At 42.2% G+C, this 22,478-nt stretch overlaps 1 protein-coding gene and 1 long non-coding RNA gene across 6 annotated transcripts in view; one reads left to right on the top strand and one right to left on the bottom strand.

Moving 5' to 3' along the window:
- The window catches only part of SETX (senataxin), an 82,360-nt gene extending 64,352 nt beyond the window's left edge, over positions 1-18,008 (top strand). For 4 of the 5 annotated variants that reach the window (XM_073806734.1, XM_019920211.3, XM_019920208.3 and 1 more), the window contains 7 exons: positions 320-427; positions 3,184-3,371; positions 3,989-4,081; positions 5,764-5,928; positions 9,317-9,415; positions 10,020-10,107; positions 14,331-18,008. In XM_073806734.1, coding sequence (XP_073662835.1) covers positions 320-427; positions 3,184-3,371; positions 3,989-4,081; positions 5,764-5,928; positions 9,317-9,415; positions 10,020-10,107; positions 14,331-15,083 — 1,494 coding nt within the window. In that variant the 3' untranslated portion in view covers positions 15,084-18,008. The remainder of the gene's footprint in view (positions 1-319; positions 428-3,183; positions 3,372-3,988; positions 4,082-5,763; positions 5,929-9,316; positions 9,416-10,019; positions 10,108-14,330) is intronic. The other variant, XM_019920210.3, reaches the window with a different exon arrangement.
- Positions 18,009-18,335: 327 nt separating this feature from the next.
- On the bottom strand, positions 18,336-22,221 carry LOC141279017 (uncharacterized). The gene is made up of 3 exons (XR_012332743.1): positions 22,116-22,221; positions 20,007-20,046; positions 18,336-18,431 (listed from the first exon to the last, which is right to left on the bottom strand). It is a non-coding gene; the product is annotated as an uncharacterized lncRNA (long non-coding RNA).
- Between the last annotated feature and the right edge of the window lie 257 nt (positions 22,222-22,478).

Raw genomic sequence — 22,478 nt, 5'->3', positions numbered from 1 at the left:
CCCAGCAGGGACAAAGAAGACAAACCGGGGACGTGACATGGCCCTTCTAGCTTATGGCTGCTTCCCAAGTGGTAGTGGCACCTGAGTGGTGGCTGACTTCAAAACGTGTGTGGGGTTTTTCCCCCCACTTCGGCGTTTAGAATGTTTTTGTTGTTTTGTTTTCTAACCAAAGAAAGTTCTTATTTTTGATCTTTGGTGCAGAAGGAGAAAGTGTATGTTTCTGAATGGTTAGGACTCTTATGAATTGGATAGACTGTATATAGAAAAATAAATAATAGAGATAATTCTGATTATGTCTCCATTCTGTACTCTTACCAAGGCCGGACAGTCTTGTGAAGTTGAAACTCTTACTCCGCTCATCCATCGTTGCAACAAGCTCATCCTCGTAGGAGATCCTAAGCAGCTCCCTCCCACAGTCATTTCTGTGGTACGTTTTTTCACATTCGTGTTGCTTTAAAGTGGAAGGGGCTTGTTTGGGGTTTTTTTGTTTTGGGCGGTGGGGCAGTCTTTCTTGGATCATCATCTCTTATTTGCAGGGAAAAACAGGGAATGGCTGAGAAAAGAGAACCACTGTTGAGAGCCTTCATAGTAAAGGTCTCCGGAAATGTTCCTCTTTTCATAATGTGCTTATGCGTATGTGACAGGAGCAGTGTGAGTGTCACAGACCAGAAGTTTAGGAGGAGGATGTCCCATGTGCAGTGAGCTGTTCCTTTGGGAAAGGCAGTGTGCAGCTGTTCTAAGGGCTGTATCTGATTTATTTTAGTAACATAAACACCAAAACAATAATAAAATAAAAACTTTAAAAGCAAGGAAAAGAATCCAACCTCCTGATGTATATTTAAATATGTGCAAATTTGAGGAAAACAGTATCAAGAGAAATTATTCTTACAGTAACGTTTTCAATTTTAGGATTCTGTATCCTATAGTGCAGGAAAATGCCAGTGTCCCTCACATCCTCTGAAAGGGAAGGTGGTGAAAGGAAAGAGGTTGTGGGCTGTGCTTGTGGGAAGATGAGCACCAAAGTTGTGGTCCCCTTCACTTTGCTTCTTAAATCTCACTAAAGATAGCTCCTAGAAATGCACAGCAGAATCAGGATTCAGATGTTTTGAGTAATCTTCATAGGTCTAGATGATGGTTTTGAAATTTAATGAAATTTGAGCATTTTACTGATACATAGATTATTTGTACAAATAGAGAGTAGTGGCTGCATAAACAGTCCCAGAGAACAGACCATTTTCACAGCATTTCTGTTACGTTATGGAAAGAAAGCAAGTTGTTTTTGTTACTACTGTTCTTTGACTTTGGAATCATCAAAATGATAGTGCAGTTCTTTGACGTCTGAACACTCGTGCGTGACTGTTCAAGGGAGTAGCCTAGGAGCGCCCACGTCCCTGAGTGAAAACCTCGTCCATAGGGCAGAGCTGCTGCAGGGGGCTCTGCCTGTGGACAACTAGGAGGAGCCAGCTGTGCCCTGCATTCTTTGAATAATGCGGTATTTCAGAAACCTACTCATTTAACTTCCTGAAGGGCCTTAGCCTGTGGTTAGTGAAAAGGGTTGTCGATAGGCCTCAACTTTACTGTCTACTTTGGTGATTGATTAAAAACAGCAGAAGTGAGAAAAATCCATTTGGACTTTTATTGTTGCAAAAATAAATAGGGGCTTATTGAGAAAATTTCAGAAAATAATTACAAAGTTAATTTTCTCAACATGCCTTTCTAATCCTGGGGGTAATTACTATGAACAGTTTAGTGAGTATTTGAACTGTTTGTGGGCATGTGCGTGTTGACTTTTTTTTCAGTCTGTGTTCATTGAGTGCCAGGCTAATTCAGGCACTGTTTTTAAGTTCTGGTGTCATGACAGTGATGAAAACAGACAAAAATCCCTGCCCTCATGAAACTGACATTCTAGAGGGTAACAGACAGTAAATAAGTTACTAAATTCAGAATGTCAGATGGTTATAGGGAATGTATAAATTTGTGTATATGTATGTAGGTTTTGACCTTGTTTAAAGGTGGCAGAATCAGTCTCTACCAAATTACCTTTTTTCCAGTCAGTAAATAGATCAGGAATATATGTTCATGTCAAAACATTAAAATCTCCATCATTTTGTAGGATGGACTAGTTTTTTTTCTGGAAGTAGTTGTGTTACCTCATATAAACCATTTTCTTTTTCCCCAGAGTGAAGTAAATGAGGTTTTTTTTAGCTATAACTTGAATAGATAAACTTTGGGGGGGTATAGATGAAATTGCCAAGTGTCTACTAAAAATATTCTCTTTAATTATACAAACCTATTTAATATCACATATGCAAATAATCACATATATGAATAATACAAATAAGAAGTAATGCCTATTTTCTCCACTCTGATAGTTTGTGAAACAGGTTTATTGAAACTTTGCACATACATTTTCAATGCTCATATTGTCAACATCACTTATAAAGATTGCATCATCTTAGTGGGTTTTCCAGAGCACATTTTTTGCTTCTAGATTATTTAAGATACAATACTTTTTGAATCTTGATATGATGCTACCATTGAAAAGTATATCCCAAGGCACGACCGTGATAACATTAAGACAGTTTTCTTCGTTTGTCAATTAAGTCACTGTATTTCAGATCACAGGTTTGTAACCCTTTCTTGGATTTATGAAATCAACTTAGTTGCCTGTCTCCTCCACTAGAATGCAAGTTCTGTGACACTTGATCTTATTCACTGTAGACTCTCAGCACCCCAAGTTTTAGCTGCTGAGTATATGATGGATGGATGAAGAAATTGGTCTTTCAGAGGCTTATTTACAATGACATTCATTATTTCTAGTTGTGAGAGCATAGCCCAGAAATAATTGTTAAAATCTGTGTTACAGTTCTTTGCTGCTTTTATCATCGATTCTTTCAGGTGACCCCTGTTAGCACCAAAATAGCGACAGTTGTGGTCATTCACAAGATCACATCTCGTTCATAAGCAGTATGTGGGTTTTCTAAATAAGGAGAAAATACCTTAACTTTTGTAGTCAAGCTGCATGGCTTTTCTAGGGCTGGAGTTGGAAACATCTTCTTTCTCTGAATCTTTGGTTGTTGGCAATACCTCTAATACATTTTAGAGCTCAGCGATTGTTTTTTTAATAGTGGGAAAAGTACAAATGAATTCTTGGAGATTATTGCTTTGTTTTCCTCCTTTCAGAAGGCCCAGGAGTATGGCTATGACCAGTCGATGATGGCCCGCTTCTACAAACTTCTGGAAGAGAACGTGAAGCACAACATGATTGGTAGGCTGCCTGTCTTACAGCTCACCGTTCAGTACAGGATGCACCCAGACATATGTCTCTTCCCTTCTAATTACGTTTATAACAGGAACTTGAAAACAAATAGGTGAGTTCTGTTCATTGCATGTGTTCACCTGTTTTATTTGTAGGTTTGGCTGCTCAGGAAGAATAGCTCTTTTGTTGTGCTTTTAGGTCTTGTTATTAAAAACATAAAGGTTTAATAATTTTAATTATAAAAGTCCTATTGATTGTAGCAAATGCAGATAAACGAAAAGAAAGGGAAAAACCCAACCCCTATTTATGCTACCCAGAAGTAATCACTGGTAACATTTTGTTATATCTACTTCCAGTCCTTGTACTATGCACATCTTTTTTTACTTTTTCTCTTTTGGGGGGGAAAAAAAAGCACACCATGCTCTACATAGTATTCTGTAGCTTGCTTTTTTCACTTACTGTAGTATGAGTAACTTTCCAATCATGATTGTTATATTTTAATTACATGGGTCATTCTCCCTAGTACTAGAATAGAAATGAAATTCACTTGCTACCTTTCACTAAAATGTGTTATTTAAAAGTATTTAATTTTATTTAAAAAGAAGGTCCTTCTTGTCCTCTTACTTTCCCTTGCTCTCTTCCCCAGAAAGAACAAATGGTAATAATAATTCTAAAACGTTTTCTCTTGTAATTTGACTTGCATTCTAAGTGGTGGCTGCTCTTTTGTAGAATCACAGAGGCCATTCGGTGCTCATCTGACTGGCCATTTCAGCCCTACCTCGTGTTTGATGTTGGAGATGGTTCAGAAAAGCGGGATAATGAGTACGTCCTCCTTTTTCTTCAGTCCCCACTGATGGTCCCAGAATTTTTATATTGTTTTTGTTTATATTTAAATTCAAAATATTTTCCATATAAATCTCTCTGCCTAGCGCCAGTGCACAATCATTTTCTTTTAGCTGGGTTGATAACTTCACCTTTTCAATCATAAATTACTGATGTATTTATATATTTCAGTCTTGATTTTTTTTTTCTTAACTGGGTAATGGGGGTTATGTTACCTAACATGCGGTCAGCACTTCAGTAGATCCATGCTGAGATCACAGCTGTGAGTAAAACAGACGTGGCCCCAGCGCAACGCTGCTGTGGTCTAACAGGGGAGACAGACATTAACCAGGCCATCACCGTGGTGATTAATGATTCCGGTTGGGTAAAGTGTTGTGACGGATAAGTACAGATACAGTTGAATCAAGGTGTGAGGCAGAGGGTGGACAATGCTTTCAGCATGTTGGATTGTGAATCAGGTGGTTTGTGGATGACAGCGAAAAGGAGCAGTGGTTGCTAATTAGGAAGCACCTCGGAGGAGCCAGGGCTTCTTGTGAGAGAATAGAGGAGGAGCCCGGAGGCTGCATTTGTTAGCACAGATAGAAATGCCACCCCTGTATCATGACGTGTGAAGAAATAGAAATTCCACCTCTGCATCAGGAGAGAGCTGCAGAGCAAGTGGTGTCCTCCGTGAGAATAAGATATTAGTTAATAGTGGTGGAGGGAGGGGCCCCTCAGTGAAGAAGTTAGAAATACGGAGCAGTTGGCTGGGGGTTGCTGTTCCAGAGGGATTGTGGAGGTTGTAGTGGGGTCTGTTGGAAAGGAGCAGAGGATTGAGAGTTTACCACATAAGTATTATGGGGATGGATGGTCGTGAGAAGAGTGTTGGCCTGAGAGGTGACCAAATAAAGATTGCAGGTATGGAAAAGAAAGCTAGCTGACTGGGTTGTCTGTATAGTAAGTCTTGAAATTAGAATAGTGAGTATTTAAGCCTTCAGGGTGAGACAGATAAGGTAGCCTCAGGAATAAAGGTGCGAGTGCAGGGCATCCTCCAGTGTGCACACGTGTTGCATTTGGTATGGTGATGAGGGAACGCATTGTAGTTCGGGAGATGAGTTGGGAGTGCAGGATGAAGCCAGCAAGGACAGAGGGACGTGATCCTGCTGTAGGGCCCCGTGTTTGTTCATCTGTGGGGGCTGGGTCACATTTAGTCTGTGTGGCTGCCATCCTCTCGGTCATGTGGTGCATGATCTGCGTGGCCTGTGGTGGGGAATGCAGGAAGGTAGTACATCGGAAGCACTTTTCTCAGTGTTGGGAAGATAGTAAATCCTTAGTGTTGGCTATTCATTAGTCATACCTTCATTATTATTATGAATACTTTCGTTCTCACTGTGGCTATCCCTGTTTTAATAAGTGAAGAAACTGGTGCCTTAACGTCACTTAACCCCAACCTCTTTTCTCTCATACAACTTCGTGTTTCACTGGGCAGTTATTTTTATATTTATCCATATGTACAATATTAATGGTCATTATAACAGCCTCTTTGAATCACTGCTGACTGAATAAAGATGAAACCTACCTGTGTACCCGTTACTGTAGTGGAAAACAAAGTGGAACTTAACTTAGCGATTGGACTGCTATTAGTTTTGATGTGTTGTATTTTTTGTTTTTGTCTTATTTAGCTCATATGTAAATGTTCAAGAAATAAAACTGGTAATGGAACTAGTTAAACTTATGAAAGACAAAAAAAGGGATTTTACTTACCGAAACGTTGGCATAATAACCCATTACAAGGCTCAGAAGATGATGATTCAGAAGGATTTGGACAAAGAGTTTGATAGAAAAGGGTGAGGCATCTCTATTTTTACAGATATTTCCACTTTTTCTGTTGAATTAAAATGAAGAAAGAGGGGATAGAAGGAAAGAAGAAAAGGAAACTTAACTCTAGGGAGTGGTCTTAGACCCTGGTAGTATAGAACAAGGAGACTAGGACCCTGGCTCCATAGACTTGTGCTGGGAGGGAGTGTGGTTACACTTGTAGCCCCTGCAGATGGAGTGCCTCCTGCCAGTTCAAGTGTCATCACTGTTACACTTGACAATGGAAGTGACTGAGAAATTCTTCAGGCCTTTCCCTTTAGTTGGGTGACTTGTTATCTGAATTCTAACTCTACTGAGAATCATGTATTCACATTTCACTTAGAATAAATTATTTAACCCTTTTAGTGCCTTCATGTATAGGAGGAAGATCTTGTTTTTGTCTCCTTTATACCTCAACAGTAAAATTAAAAATTAAATATTGGAAATGCATTAACTCAAAAGTTTCTGCACCTAGAAACACACAAAGTACCAAAATTGACTCTAGAAAAAAACAGAAACTTTGGATAGACCTATTAAATGTAAAGAGATTGAGTTAGTAATCACTTTCCAACAGAGGAAAACACAGGACCAGACTTCACTGGTGAATTCTGTCAGACACTAAGGATTAACACCAGTCCTTTGCAAATGCTTCCAAAAAATAGAAGGGAAGACTTTCTAACGCATTTTATGGGGCCAATATTACCCTGATACCAAAGCCATGGAGACATCACCAGAAAAGAAAACTATGGACCAATATCCTTTATGAATATGGATGCAGAAATTCTCAACAAAATAATGGCAGCTGAGCTCAACAGCATATTAAAAGGATTGTTTACCACAGTCAAGTGGAATTTATCTCAGGAATGCAAGGTTGGTTCAACATATGAAAGTCAGTCAGTGTGATATATACCATATTAAAGGGGGAAACCCCACACGATGATCATCCGAATAAATGTGGAAAAGACATTGGACTGAATGCAGCAACCTTTCATGATAAAGATACTCAACAAACTAGGAATAGAAGGGAACTTCCTCAACCTAATAAAGAGCATCTATGAAAAGCCCACAGCTAAAACATCATACTTGATGCTAAGATTGAAAGCTTTCCCCCTGTGATCAGGAAGGATGCCTACTCTCACTGCTTCTGTGCAGCACTGTATTAGACGTTCTGTGCAGAGCAATTAAGCAAGAAAAGGAAATAAATGGCATCCATAATGGAAAAGAAGAAGTCAAAGTGTCTCTTCACAAATGGCATGATCTGGGACTTGCCTGGTGGTCCAGTGGTTCAGACTCCATGCTTCCACCACAGGGGGCATGGGTTTGATCCCTGGTCAGGGAACTAAGATCCTGCACGCCGTGTGGCCAAAAAAAATTCCAAAAACACAAAACCAACAACAACAAAAAACAAATGGCATACTCTTACATATAGAAAACCCTAAAAAAATCTATGGAAACTACTGGTCCTTATAAACAAGTTCAGCAGAGTTGTAGGGTACAAGATCAGTATACAAAAATCAGTTGTATTTCTGTACACTATAGAGAAATCTGAAAAGGAAAAGTTTTTAAATTCCATTTACAATAGCATCATGAAGAACAAAATACTTAGGAGTAAATGTAACCAAAGAAGTGTGAGCTCATACACAGAAGGACAAAACGTTGCTGAAAGAATTTAAAGAACTAGGTAAATGTAAAGACATTTCACGTTCCTGGATCGGAAGACTTAATATTGTTAAGATGGCGCCATTCCCCAGGTTGGGCTGCAGATTCATTGTTATCTCTGTCAAAATTCCAACTACCTCTTTCTACAGAAGTGGACAAGCTTATTCTAAAATTCACATGGAAGTGCAAGAGACCCTAAATAGCTTGACAGAGAACAATGTTGGAGGGCTCGCACTTCCCTCTTTCAAAATTTACTACAAAGCTATCAACACTGGTACTGTCATAAGGGTAGACATGTAGACCAATACAATAGAAGTGAGGTTCCAGAAATAAACCCAAACATTTATGGCCAGTTGATTTTCAACAAGGGTGCCAAGCCTGTTCGTTGGGGAAAGAGTAGTTTTTCAACAAATGGTGCTGGAGTAACTGGATATCCACATGCAAAAGAATGAATTTAGACCCCTGTCTCACACTGTGTACAATAATTAACTGAAAATGAATTAGAGCCCCGAGTCTAAGAGACAAAATTATAAAACTTATAAGGAAACAAAGGTAAATTTGTATGACCTCAGATTAGGCAACAGATTCTTAGATATGATACCCAAGCACAAGTAACCAAAGGAGAAGTAAATCGGCCTTCGTAAAAATTAAAAACTTATGTGTTTCAAAGGACACACTATCAAAAGAGTGAAAAGACAAACACACACCGTGGGAGAAAATACTTGAAAAATATTTATCTGACAAGTCATATCCAGAATATATGAAGAACTCATACAACTTAATAAAATGATAGTCTAACTTTTTAAGTGGGCAAAGGATGTGAATAGCATTTCTCAAAAGAAGATAAACAAAAATCCAACAGGCACATGAAAAGCTGTTCCTCATCATTTGTCATTAGGGAGATGCAAATCAAACCACAATGAGGAGCTATTTCGCACCCACCAAGATGACCGTCATCACAAAAACAAAACAAGTTTCGGCAAGGATGTGGAGAAATTGGATTACTTATACATTGCTGGTGAGAAACTGTAGAAAACAGTTTGGCATTTCCTCCTAAAGTTGAACATAGAATTACCACGTGACCCAGCAGTTCCACTCCTAGGTACATACCTGAAAGAATTGAGAAAGGGTTCACACAAAAGCTTGTACATGAATGTTCGTAGCGACATTATTCATGATAGTCAAAAAGTGGAAACAACCCAAATGTCCAAAAATGGTACATAGGTAAAAAATAAATTGTGTATCTGTACAAGCGAATAGTCAGTCGTGGAAGGAGTGAAGTACAGTTAACAGTCTATGACACGGATGAACCTTGAAAACATTATGCTAGGTGAAGGAAGCCCAACACAAAAGGTCCCATGTTTTATGATTCCGTTTATATGAAATTTCCCATATAGAAAAGTCCATAGAGACAGACAGTAGATCAGTGGTTGCCAGGGCCTGGGGAGGGGGAGATGGAGGCTGATGGCTGACAGGCACAGGGCTTCTCTCCTGGGTGATGGACATGGTATGAAATTAGATAGCGGTGATGGCTGCACACCATAGTGAATGGACTCAACACCACCAAATGGTGTACTTTAAAATGGTGAATTTTGTGTTACGTGAATTCTATTCCAGTTTAAAAAGATAGCATTAAAAAAGTAAGAAATACTACTGTATAAATATGTATATTTAATAATTATCTTTTTTCAGTAAATATGTTTCTCTTTTCGTAAATAGGCCAGCAGAAGTAGATACCGTGGATGGCTTCCAGGGTCGTCAGAAAGATTGTGTTATTGTTACATGTGTCAGAGCAAATGCCATGCAAGGTTCAATTGGGTGGGTAACTGTCATTATTGATTCTTTGCTTGTTTATGATCCAGAGTTAGATCTTTTTAATCACTGTTAGAGAATACCATCATTTGCTCTATTTTCTTATATAAAAAATTGAGTAATACCGTGAAGGTTTCTTTTTTAAGTTGTGAAGTTGATCCACTGTTAGGTCTGCTTCTCTTGGTACCTTGTGTATTAACCCATGTCACAGTGTGAATCTGTTTTTTCACTTGATGAGAGTGAAACAGATTATTGAATCCAGTATATTTTGCAGGGGCATGTTCTTCTCCATGGTATTTGTCATAATTGATCTACTATCATATTTTTAGGATCTTTTAAGGCTTAAAAATCATACCATTAAAATTTCCAATATCTCATCCCAGTCAAAATAGGAAATCAACAGACAGATGCATGACTTTGAAGGAAAGCACTGGGCATCTTGTTTGTTTGCTGTCCTTAATGGGAATTGCTTCTGTGCCAGGTCCTGCACCATGACCTTAAAGCAGGAGCCCAAGAAAAGCTGTCTGAAACGCCTGTGTCTCACCTACACTGACATGCCGAGTTATTCTGAAGAAAGAAGTAACTTTTTTTTTTTCCTTCTATTGCTTAGGTTTCTGGCAAGTTTGCAGAGATTGAATGTCACCATCACACGAGCCAAGTACAGCCTCTTCATCCTGGGACATTTGAGGACCCTGATGGTAGGTACATTCTAAAGGACCAGAGAACTCCAGAGTTTGCTCATCATGACTGATACCGGGTTGAGGTTTTGTTTTTATTTTTCATCAAAGTGGAAATGATTTCGAGGCTACAAACAATAATGAGCCTCTTCCCCCTGGTTGTTATGTCCTCCAGCTGCTTCTTCCTGGGAGCTTTTATAATGCCTAAACCGCTCACCCTTTCTTAGCCAAGACCCAGGTAGGTATCCGTAGTGTACTCTCAAGATGACCTTTAAAAAAAATTGTATCTACATCGTAGAATTGTTAAGAAGACATGTAAACCCATATATGTAAAGTGCTAGAAGATTGGTTAGCACTTAGTAAACACTCAGTAAATGTGGCTCTTAGCCTAGCAAGCCAGAGAGAGGGGGAATTTGCAGGAAAGTGCTTGGATCTTCATTTTTGTCTTGGCACTTAGAGCAGCACTGCTTGCTGTTTCCCTTGAGGGGTGAGTGGCATCAGAGCTCGTCCATCCGTACAGATACTCCTCTAGAAGAAGGGGCAAGTTTACATCTGTAGTCGACAAATAGTACAGCTTAATTTGGTGAATCACAGCTGGATAAAGCATGTATTTGCTGCCTGTCTCATTAGGTGTAATAACTCAGTTTCCCTAATTTCTGTATTTAACAGAGTCATTGTTTTATCTCAGGAGAGGTGCCAACTCAGTAGGTTTTTCCCTTGTTTTGGTTAGTTCCACCAGAGGGCGTTCAAATACAGTCTGTCTCATTCAGCTCTTACCTAGATCTGTGGTCTTCAACCTTCGTTGTTTGTGTACCCCCTTGAAAGAATGTTTGAAAGCTGTGTATCCTCCGTTTTTAAGTTTATATTGAAAATTTTTCATCGTTCAGTGTTGATAAAGATTTTGTTTCTAATGTATTGTAAATATTTGACATTTTAAAGTAAAGCTATTGGGCTTCCCTGGTGGCGCAGTGGTTGAGAGTCCACCTGCCGATGCAGGGGACACGGGTTCGTGCCTCGGTCTGGGAGGATCCCACATGCCGCGGAGCGGCTGGGCCCGTGAGCCATGGCCGCTGAGCCTGCGCGTCCGGAGCCTGTGCTCCACGGCAGGAGAGGCCACAGCAGTGAGAGGCCCGCGTACCGCAAAAAATAAATAAATAAATAAAAATAAATAAATAAAGCTATTAAAAATAAATCCATTATGCCACTCTTAAGTATATCCAGTGGAATAGAGAGCAGTGTTATTCTTTCTGCTCTTTAAAATTGAATTGCCATTTATACTGTTTAGGATAAAATTCAGTGGGGGTAGTTTATATATTTTCATAATTAAAAGCCTTTCTGTTAATATGACTATTAGGCTTTTCTGCCACAAAAAATTTACATGTAAATTTGAAAGTTTAAAGAATTGGTTTTCATAACTATTTGGGGAAACTGTGTGAAGGGTGCGTGGAACCTCTACTGTTTTGGTAACTTCCTATGAATCTATAGTTACCTCAAAGAGTTCTTTAAAAAATTATTTTTCCTGTGACCGTAAGGATCTGAGTATTAACGAACGATATCTTGTCAGTTGAGTAACGTCTTAACAATTACTTTCACACAGTTGAATTTTGATAATGTTCAAACCAGAAGAGTAAAATGTTTATAGAGCTGTGTCTCTTAGATGCCCTGATTGCAGGAGCCTTCATGGGCACCCCTCTGTTTACCACCCCCTCTATTTGACACCCAGGCATGTTTACCTTCCCTAGCCGTGCGCCCTGTGGTCAGATTTGGGACAGGTGAGAGTTGTGGTGGTTGTGAAGGATGGAGTGGAAGGGCAGAAAAGCCCCAGGAGGACATAGGGGACTGGGGTTTGGAAGCTGAGGTTTGGAAATTGATTCCCAGAAAACGTGCTCACATCCCCCCCGAGGAAGTCTCTGTGAGCCCCAGAGTCACCGTCACGCAGATTTGAAGACCACTGATGTCTAGCTGCGGTATAGACGTTATTATCTTCACTCTGGGAAGCCAGTGTGACAAAAAGAGACCGACAGAACAGAATAGAAAAACTTCCAGTTTATCATTTGGAGTTTGCAATCCAACTTAACGTATTTGTCCTTGGGCTTCCCCCCTCCCCAGCCTCTTTTTTTTTGGTTCTTCAGCCCAGTTTCCCTTATGGAGATGGAATCAGTGATTAAGGCACTTGGTTTCCTCTGAGAAATCAAGACTAATAGCCCCTTCTCAGAACTGTTTTTGTGATCTAGGGATTGGATTAAACAGCAAGTTCAGGTGCAGTAGAATTGGCAGAAATAGCAGCAAGGCCATCTGCTTTACATCTGCGTTCCAGCCACAGGGTAGGACGCTCAAGAGCTCTCCTGAGTCGGAGATCTGAGCCTGGTACTGCTTACATGCACCTTCCTGGTGCATGCGGTCACCGTACCGTGCACTTGATTTACACGACTTACTTTAAAAGACCCTGTGAGGTCTGCATTGCCACCATAGTTTAACAAATCCAAGAAGCCATTAGTTATATAATGTGCATCATTATTTTATGTTCTGCTATTGAATTGTGACACTCTGTTTTCACTTAGAATTTTTGTTTTATAGTTACTGAAAGAACTCTTTTAGACTTTCGACAGATTTTTATTGGGTTGGCCAGAAGGTTCATTTGGGTTTTTCTGTAACATCTAAATGAACTTTTTGGCCAACCCAGTGTCATACCACTCTTGTTTATACACAGGAAATACAGCAAAATAGGTAGACTAAGATACCCCTGAAAGCATCTCACTTTCAGACTAACACTCTGGTCGTCCCCATTCACCATCCCATGTACCTTTGCTCACGCTCGAACCGTTCCCTGTGCAGTCAGTGTCTCATGAGAGGGCCCCACTGTGGTCCTGGGGTTTTTTCCAACTTCTCATCTCCATTCTCCAAGTTGTAGTGCTGGTACTTTATTGTCTTATCAGAAGATGTCTGTGGAAAGATTTTTCAGGCAAGAGCCAGGACTCATTCTTTTTAAAAGTGGTTTGTTGACTAAAAGTCAAGAGGTTGTAGTCGCCCAGCCATGAATTCCTCCAGGATTACATACATGGAAACTGCTGCCTGGCCAAGAGGTACCCCGAAGTCAGAAACGGTAAAATGTGAAAATAAAGCGCATTTTATTTATTTTATTTTATTTCAAAGCACGTTTTAGAGTCATTTAAATAAAATACTATTCATACTTTACAGTAAGGAAACAGGCTCAGAGAGGTCAAGTGACTTGACCAAGGTCACACAGCAGGTCAGTACTTTGTATGCAGCTTCACTGCTATACCCTTACCCACCTTCATGAATAGTGCAGGAGCCCCCATAAGGGGAGCTATCCTTTTCTTCTCGTTCCTTCAGTCTCCATCTTTTTTCCTCCCTCATACTCTCTCTTTCTTCTTTCTAAAGAGGCCCAAGTTCTGATGGTTGTAAAGAAGCAATTTATTGCTGAGGAAACTCTAAAAGGAAGAGAGGAGAGATGCGGGAGTTGGGTTTTCGTTTTGTTTTGTTTTGTTTTTCCCTTTAGATGTGCTTTTCATAACTTAAGCCCTTCTAGAAAAGAGACAAAAGTGTGACAATGTCTTTGGAATAGTTATCTCAGCGGATTAAGATGGTTTAGCCCTTTGGAGTTTGGGAAGCCTTTGGGAATTTGATGAAAGCTGTGGACCTCTTTCTAGAACAGTCAGCATGCACTCAAAAGTTAGAGCTTTCTGAAACCAAGCCTTCCTCTTCCAGAATGTTAGCCTTGGCTGGAGGCAGGCAAGACTCTAGGATCAGCAGTGTCACAGGGAACTTGGTGGGATGACGGAGCCCTTCTGTGTCCGTGTTGTCCAGGATGCTAACCCTAGTCACATGTGGCTGCTGAGCACTTGAAATCTGGCTGGTGCAGCTGAGGAAATGAATTTTTAATTTTATTTAATTGAAGATTAAATAGCTACATGAGGCTACCGGCAGTTGGTACAGATTTGCATGACAGCTAATTCACCACGTGGCCTGAGTAACAGTGGTAAAATGGTGGACGTTCTTTCTTAGAGGTGGTGCCCAGTGTTCTTTTCTAGCAGTGTGGCTTTATAGTTCTGTATTCCACCTTATTTTTCCTTTCAGCCTTGTCTAACAAGTAATGGATTCTTGAGAATCTGTTCACGAAGGTATACTTACTATTTGTTCAGAAGTGAAAGCTGGAACCTCTGCTTCCCAAGCATACGAGTGTTTCTTTGCGATGTAATTTTCTTCCTTCTCTTTGTTTCAAGGAAAACTGTCATTGGAATCAGCTGATTCAGGATGCACAGAAGCGTGGTGCCATTGTTAAGACTTGGGACAAAAACTATAGACAAGATGCAGTGAAGATTCTGAAACTCAAGCCCGTACTGCAGAGAAGTCTGACTCACCCTCCTGCTATCGCCCCAGAGGTGTCCAGACCCCAGGGCGGAGTGCCCAGCAACAAGCTAGACAGTGAATTTGCCAAGATGTCTATTGCTTCTTCTCTGTACCCCTCACCCTCTGACTCCAAAGAAGCCACTGTCACTGTTACTGCAAATGACCCTGAAAGGCCACCCATTCAGGACTGGCTTCGGGACCCACGACTACTTAGGAGGATGGGCTTGGGCTGTGAAGCCAAAGGGAAATGCCTCAGTGAGCTGCAGCCCTCGAGCCCCCAGTATCCCGGAGCAGCGCCTCTCTCTGGAGAGCCAGGCTCCCCCGGAAGGCACCAGGATCCGACCAGTATCGGGCAGCAGCCCCCCGCCAAGGGAGCTGCTGTGAACAACCACAGACCTCACGCGCAGTGCGACCCTCCAGCTGCTAGTACCGATGCTTCCACGAGTAAGAGAAAATGTGCCCAGGAAGGGGAGGCAGTCAGCCACAGGAGGGAGACCAGGGCCTTCCCTGAGGGGGATCAGGAGACGTGTGGCTCTCTGAGCCACCACACAAAGAGGAACTCAGGCTGGGACGAGAGGGGGCTGGAGGAGGAGGACAGTAGCTTGAAGAAGAGGAAGCTTTCATAGTGGGGCCAAGTGAGACTGTCAGCCACAAGCATTACTGCAAACTTCAGGTGACCAGCTAGTAGGACTGTCCAGATAAGATTACTTTTTTCCTTAAAGGAGTTTGTGTGCTGTTGGAAAACAGAAAATGTATCCTGACACATGGGCCTCTTGGTCATCTTCAGTACCTTTTGTCAGTTGCAGAAGCTTTCAGAAGGCATTTGTGTATCAGTAATAATGTCCTCGAAGTCGAAGACTTAAAATGTTGATCTCTTGTTCTTCTGTAGAAAAGGTCAGACTGGAGAGGATGCTGTAAAAGTTGGAATGTATATTTGTGTAGCAAATAACAGAATCCTTTTAAAATTTGATCTGGTAGACAGCTTTTCTTTCCCCTGCTTAAAGTGTTAATCATTTTCAACAGAACAGACCTTATATTGAAAAAAAAAAAAAAGAAAGATGGGAGGAGGGCAGGTCCTTTCAAAGATTGTTGTAGCAAACAGACATCTTTAACAGCCCAGGCGGCCTGAGAGAAGCGAGTCAGTGCATTGGGTCAGATGCCTCTAGTCCTGTTAAATCAACTGGAGTGTCCTGGGCAAGACCCTGGGAAGCAGAGCTCTGTTAGGTGAAATTCCACTCATGCACCTTTTTAGACAAGGCACCTTGGCACAGGATATTACATTTCTGTGACGAGTTCGTCTGCCTGTTGTAGTGAGCGCATAGTTCTCTAGCTAAAATTCTCATTCTTCGTGAGATAGAAGAATGTGAAATGAAAGAATAATTCTTGAAATGTCATTCAGATGCCCCCAGCATATTGTGAATTTCCTGCAACTGGTAGGTTACAAATCCAGTGGTTGCCAAGTATTAGATCAGTGCTGGGGTGGCTTGTGGAAGCCTGTAGATCAGCAAGAGAATCCAACTCATGAAAAGCTGGATGTTTAGCATCTTCCCAGGGATTCTGGTCACCAGGCAGCTTGGGAACCAGGCAGGGCAGACCAGATACAGTATTTTAGGCAGGAGAGAAACATCCTCTAAAAAGAGAAGGATGGGGGCTTCCCTGGTGGCGCAGTGGTTGAGAGTCCACCTGCCAACGCAGGGGGCACGGGTTCGTGCCCCGGTCCAGGAAGATCCCACAAGCCGCGGAGCGGCTGAGCCCATGAGCCATGGCCGCTAAGCCTGCACATCCGGAGCCTGTGCTCTGCAACGGGAGAGGCCACAGCAGTGAGAGGCCCGCGTACCGCAAAAAAAAATAAATAATAATAAATAAATAAAAAGAGAAGGATGGGAGAGGAGTGCAAATACTTGGCGTTGAGAACAGGAAGAGAGTTGACAGATTGCGTCTGATCTTTGGAAACCATCGTAAGTGACGCAAATACACCGCTGTGGTGGAAGATCTGGTTAGAGGGGTTGTGCTTCTGTGAAAGGAAGTGGCCACGGTGGGTGGAGATTAGAGAGACTTGGATGAGGGCAGGGCTGCCTAATTTCAAAGTCCAGTTTTCCAAGCACACACACACTGCTGTTGAGGTATCCCAGACTGAGAATCTGTGTTAGTAACAGTTGACCATTGTTTGAACTAGCGGTTTGTAGTGAATGCTGTGCAGCCCTAGGTAATTTGGGGGAGAAATCACACATTCCTGAAGATGAATGTGCACCATTTGAAACTTTTTCGGTCATCTGCGTTTTTTTTTGTTTTTTTTTTTTTTCCTCGGTACGCGGGCCTCTCACTGTTGTGGCCTCTCCCATTGCAGAGCAACAGGCTCAGCGGCCATGGCTCACGGGCCCAAGCCACTCGGCGGCATGTGGGATCTTCCCGGACCGGGGCACGAACCCGTATCCCCTGCATCGGCAGGCGGACTCTCAACCACTGCGCCACCAGGGAAGCCCAGTCATCTGCTTTTTAAGCAAAAAGGGCTTTGTGTTCATCAGGAATTCTACTGAAGCAGGTTATTAAGAGCTTTAAAAAAAATGTTTGGTTGCCAAAGGTTTAAACATGCTACTTCTTTGTTACCCTTGTCTCTCCCTCTGGTGTCCAGACCTCTGCTGATGGGATTGAACACTCCTGTCACTCGGGGAGCACGCGCTCTGTCCCCACAGTCAACCTCTGCTCCCCGTTCACGGAGGCAGGCTGAGCCCCACTCTGGGTCAGGGGCTTCGTAAGCTTCCTGCCTGGCCTTTGGCAAGAAAGCTCATTGTTTAAGTTTACTTTCCTACTATCTTGGTAAAATGCTTCACTTAGCAGACACTTGTAGTGACAGTTTAGAGAATCTAAAACCTGTAAGCTTATAGAAGAGGCATGCTGGAAAGAGCTGGGGTCAGGAACTTCCCCACTCCGCTCACACAACACATGAAGTAAGCGCTCCCCACTGTACGTACTTTGCTGCCCCACCCAAACGATGTTATTTCCAGTTAAGTTTGGTGCCTGTTCTCACACGTTGTGTTCACTTTTGGTTCACCTTCCACCTAGTCTGGTAACGCGAGAATTAGTGCATCATCCCTTGTAATGAGCAAGCCTGTGTCCTGACAGCCTCTCCCAGCAGGAAACAGTCATACCTGACATTGCATTGGAATCGATTTGTGGTTCCAGTTGGTGTATGTATTTGCATTAAGCATTTCATATGTACAGTGTGGCCTTTCTTGATGTGGCTGTCATAGCAGTGTTGTTCATTGGTGGTTAACCTTACTGCAGGTGAAAAATACAGCTGTTACTTTTGTCCTTGCCATGGAGTTATAAGAAAGTGGCCTTGTCTTCTTTCAATCTTAGTTCTTTCAACATGAATATATTCTACTTAAAAATTTGTTTTGCTTCTTTGTATATGATTTGCCTTGGATTTACTGTGCAGTTTATTTCTGTGTTTTCATGTATTATCAGGAGCAAATTTGATAAGTACATGTGAATAACCTCCTGTAAATGAGTTTTATAACAAAATTGTAGTAAACTATTTTCTAAAGTTAGTTGTGCAGATTGATAAATTTTTTGCTGTAGTTTTGATTCTTTCTATGCTCTGAATTCCTAGCTGGGATTTGGCAAGCAGTAGCCCTGTTGTCTTTGTTAAAACCTGAATATTAAGAGAAAATGGCAGAATTAAAAGTGGAAACAAGAAAACTGGCGTGGGTTAGGAGTTATGTGTTTTTGAATGAAGGTTCAAGGTACCTCCCAGGTACTCCATTTAGTCTGCCATTAGATTTATTTTATGCCGAACTTATCTGGTGACGATTTGCTTTATTCAGGTTTCTCATCCAGTCCGCACCCCCAGCTCTCCTTGCTTCTCAGCTCTTCTTGGAATCTTACCCATAAGGTTGCAGGGTGCACTGTGGCTAGTTGTGGTGTCAGTTACACGTTGACATTTGGTCCAGAAACGCATGCTCACCTCCAGGCTGAGATTGGGGAGCGGGTGAGAGAGGAGGGACAGATGAACAGTGACCCACGAAAGGAGCTCCCGGGGCACCGATGGGGGCGCAGGGAATAGATGGCCAAGTTGGGGGTCACCACTGATGGTTACAAAAGTATAAGTCGTTTTATAAAAGCAGTGGCTTCAGGGGGCGGTGAGATGTGCTGTGCTCCGCCAGGACGTGGGCAGCGCCAGCTTCGCTGGGCCTCCCGCTTATTCCGGGTGGAGGCACCAACCACCCACGAGGGTAAAGTGACGTACGTGTTCTGGGGCGAGGTGAACTTGCCAAGTGACCTGATGAGAGGTGAGCGCTCTGCGGTGGCCATTTTATTTATGGGATTCGTTACTGCAGCAGCTGTAGCAGTGATTTTTAAAGTCCCTCCTGACCAACACATGCGCTGTCACCACTATCTCCTGGGTTTCGCCATTTATTGTTTGAGGAATAAATAATTCGGGGAGGAAACTGAAATTTACCTGGAGCTTAAATAGAATTTCCAATGTTTTGCAGCACCGTGAAGGCGGGTTCTGTACACAGGGGATCCCTCCATAACTCTTAAAGGACCTGAGTTATCGTCACCCCGTCCTGCTGTACAGAAGGCATTTGCCAAGTCAAATGGCGTAAATGGTGCCTGCAGTTGGATGGTGCTCGGAACCACGGGCACTGCCTTTGTGCTCTCTTCGTTAGAGCTTGGGCCCAGCCGTGCTGGTGGACACTGTTGCCTTTGGTCTAAGCAGCATTGCTGCAAATTGAATTGTTAGTAGTTTTCAGCCTGGGAGGTGCACTTTGGAGTCACTCCCGGGCCCTACTCTAGAATTCCTGATTTCATGGGTCTGGGGGCAAGTACTTATCGCCTTTTTCTTTTTTAAACTTAAGCTTAAACTCACTCTCAGGTGTTTCCGTCGAGTGGCCAGCCTTGCGGCCTGACTCCTAAGGGTTCAGGAGGAAAGGGGAGCAGCCTTGGGGCCCATCGGGGTCACGTCTGCCTTCCTCAGTAATGGTCCCCCCACAGGGCCCTGAGCGGGGCAAGGCCCACCACCAAAAGCCATCTGGCCATCTCTGCTTTTGTTCAGAAGGAGATTCCCAAGGGCTGCACAGTGGGGCTGGGGAAGGAGGTCTGGGAATATCCAGAGAAAACCATAATTCGAAAATATACGTGCACCCTGATGTTCATTGCAGCGCTATTTACGATAGCCAAGACATGGAAGCAACCTAAATGTCCATCCCCAGAGGAATGGATAAAGAAGATGTCGTACATATATACAATGGAATATTACTCGGCCATAAAAAAAGAATGAAATAATGCCATTTGCAGCAACATGCATGGACTTAGAGATGGTCATACTGAGTGAAGTAAGAGACAAATTATCATATGATGTTACTTATATGTGGAATCTAAAAAAATGGTACAAATGAACTTATTTACAGAACAGAAATAGTCATAGATGTAGAAAACAAACTTATGGTTACCAGCGGGAAGGGGAGGGGGAGGGATAAATTGGGAGATTAGGATTGACATGTACACACTATTATGTATAAAATAGGTAACTAATAAGGACCTACTATATAGCACAGGGAACTCTTCTCATTAGTCTGTAACGGCCTATATGGGAAAAGAATCAAAAAGAATGGATATATGTATATGTATAACTGATTTGTTTTGCTGTACAGCAGAAACTAACACAACATTTAAAATCAACTATACTCCCATAAAAATTAAAAAAAACAAAACAAAAACTACGCTGCCGCCATTCAGGTCACAGGGACATCTTATCTTGGTTCCTCTGGTCAGAGGGATGGGTTTTCTATGAGGATTTTCCCACAGTCCCCACTCACAGGGGCCTCTTTTCCTGGTCCTCCAGAAAACTACAAAACATTGCTGCTGCTTCCTTTACCGAATACCCCCCTGGTCATTGTAAGTATCTGAAATAGTTAATTCTGATCTTTTTTTATAGTCTACTGCCATAAAAAGGAAGGCATAAGGGCATCACTCTTCTTTTTAAAGTGCATCTATAAATTAAATCTATTTATTTTTATTTTTTTAATTAAACTTTTTTAAAGAAAAAGTTGGAAAATTTTATTTGGGCCAAGTTTGAGGATTATAACCCAGGAAGAGCATCTCAGAAAGCTCTGAGAACTGTTCCCTAATTTTCTTTTTAAGCCCTTTAATTGCCACCTCTTCTAGTATTTAAACTGATCTGGTGAATCTAATAAACTCATAAACACGGTGAATCTCCAGTTCTTTTAAAAAAATACCATTTACATACATACACTAGTATGTATAAAATGGATAACTAATAAGAACCTGCTGTATAAAAAAATAAAATTCAAAATATAAAAAAAAAAGAAACCAGAAAACCTGAGGTTTCTTTTCCTCATATCAAAAAATAATAATAGGGCTTCCCTGGTGGCGCAGTGGTTGAGAGTCCGCCTGCCGATGCAGGGGACACGGGTTTGTGCCCCGGTCCGGGAAGATCCCACATGCCGCGGAGCGGCTGGGCCCGTGAGCCATGGCCGCTGAGCCTGCGCGTACGGAGCCTGTGCTCCACAGCGGGAGAGGCTACAGCAGTGAGAGGTCCGCATACCAAAAAGAAAAAAAGTAATAAAACAAAATACATACCATTTAATACAGTGTTCTTAAACTTTTCCATTTAATCCTAAACTGAGTTATTTATTTAGTAGGTTTCTAATTGAAATAACAAAACTAATCTGACATGAATATGCCAAATTCTCTTAAATGTTAAAAACACTTGAGTCATCAAATATGCTTTAAGTAACAAATAGAATTTGATATAAAAACATCACTGTCTTTTTAATTTACTACATCAACTCAGGTTTAATTTTCAGTCTTCACAAAATTAGAAAGCAGCCACTAAGGGAAGTTTTTATCTTCCTGCGTGAATTAAGGTTGGCATCCCAAAGCAAGTTAGAAAACAGATATGGGACCTGGGGACGGTGTATGTCCACAGTGACTCTCAGGCCACCGATCAGCACACTGGGGACGGCGTATGTCCACAGTGACTCTCAGGCCACCGATCGGCACACTGGGGACGGCGTATGTCCACAGTGACTCTCAGGCCACCGATCGGCACACTGGGGACGGCCTATGTCCACAGTGACTCTCAGGCCACCGATCGGCACACTGGGGACGGTGTGTGTCCACAGTGACTCACTCTCAGACCACTGATCGGCACAGACCCGGCTCTTAAAACTTCTGTGAAATAAATCATATACATCAGAGTGTATGTAAGACGTAAAAGGAAAGACATAATATAATAGACACCCGTGTACCCCCCCACCCCATCATAAGAAACGGCACTGCTGACGCCTGGAAAGGTCACTCTCCATGTTTCTTCTAGACACTCCTCCCCACCACCCCCTTCCACTTAGTTGTAACCCGAATTCTGAATTCTGTAGTTTGTATAAAGTTTCACTGCACACCCCCAAATTATATTTACTTAATTTTGAAGTTTATGTGTTATATACGATGGGTATTCTGGGGCTGACTTTTCTCCCCCTCATCTTTACATTTCTGAGATGACTAGCCGTTATCCGCTCTTTTTGGGTGGAGGGTAGTATTCCATTTTAGGAACACGCCCCAGTCTGCCTGTTCTACTCTGATGGACTTTGGGGTTGTTACTGCTTTTCCCGTCGCATTCCTCTGGTACCCACGTAGAAGAGTTTTCCCAGGCAGTGCTCAGACGTTTGTCACGTAGGGACACAGGACAGGAAGGGACTCCAGAGCACCTGGACGTGGATGCTTCTGGGCCTGAGGCTGTGACTTCAGAGCTCCAGACGACAACACGGTCAGGTGCTCCCTTCCCCAGGAAGCAAGCCGTGAGGACAGCATGCCAGGTGGGGCCTGATTGGAGCCCTGCCCTTTGCATCATAATCCCCTTATCCCACCAGTAACCCCCTTGATCACAGGAGCCAGACTTTGTGGGTTCCATTCTTTGCAACATAAATGCCTTGATTTGGAATACCCCTTACCTAGCAGTCTACTCTCAGGCAGTTATGGGGTCTAGAGACACATCC

The sequence above is a fragment of the Tursiops truncatus genome, chromosome 6, assembly GCF_011762595.2.
Source record: "Tursiops truncatus isolate mTurTru1 chromosome 6, mTurTru1.mat.Y, whole genome shotgun sequence".
NCBI lineage: Eukaryota > Metazoa > Chordata > Mammalia > Artiodactyla > Delphinidae > Tursiops > Tursiops truncatus.
Note: the sequence above shows the minus strand (reverse complement) of the source record. Positions and strands in the feature narration are given on the sequence as shown.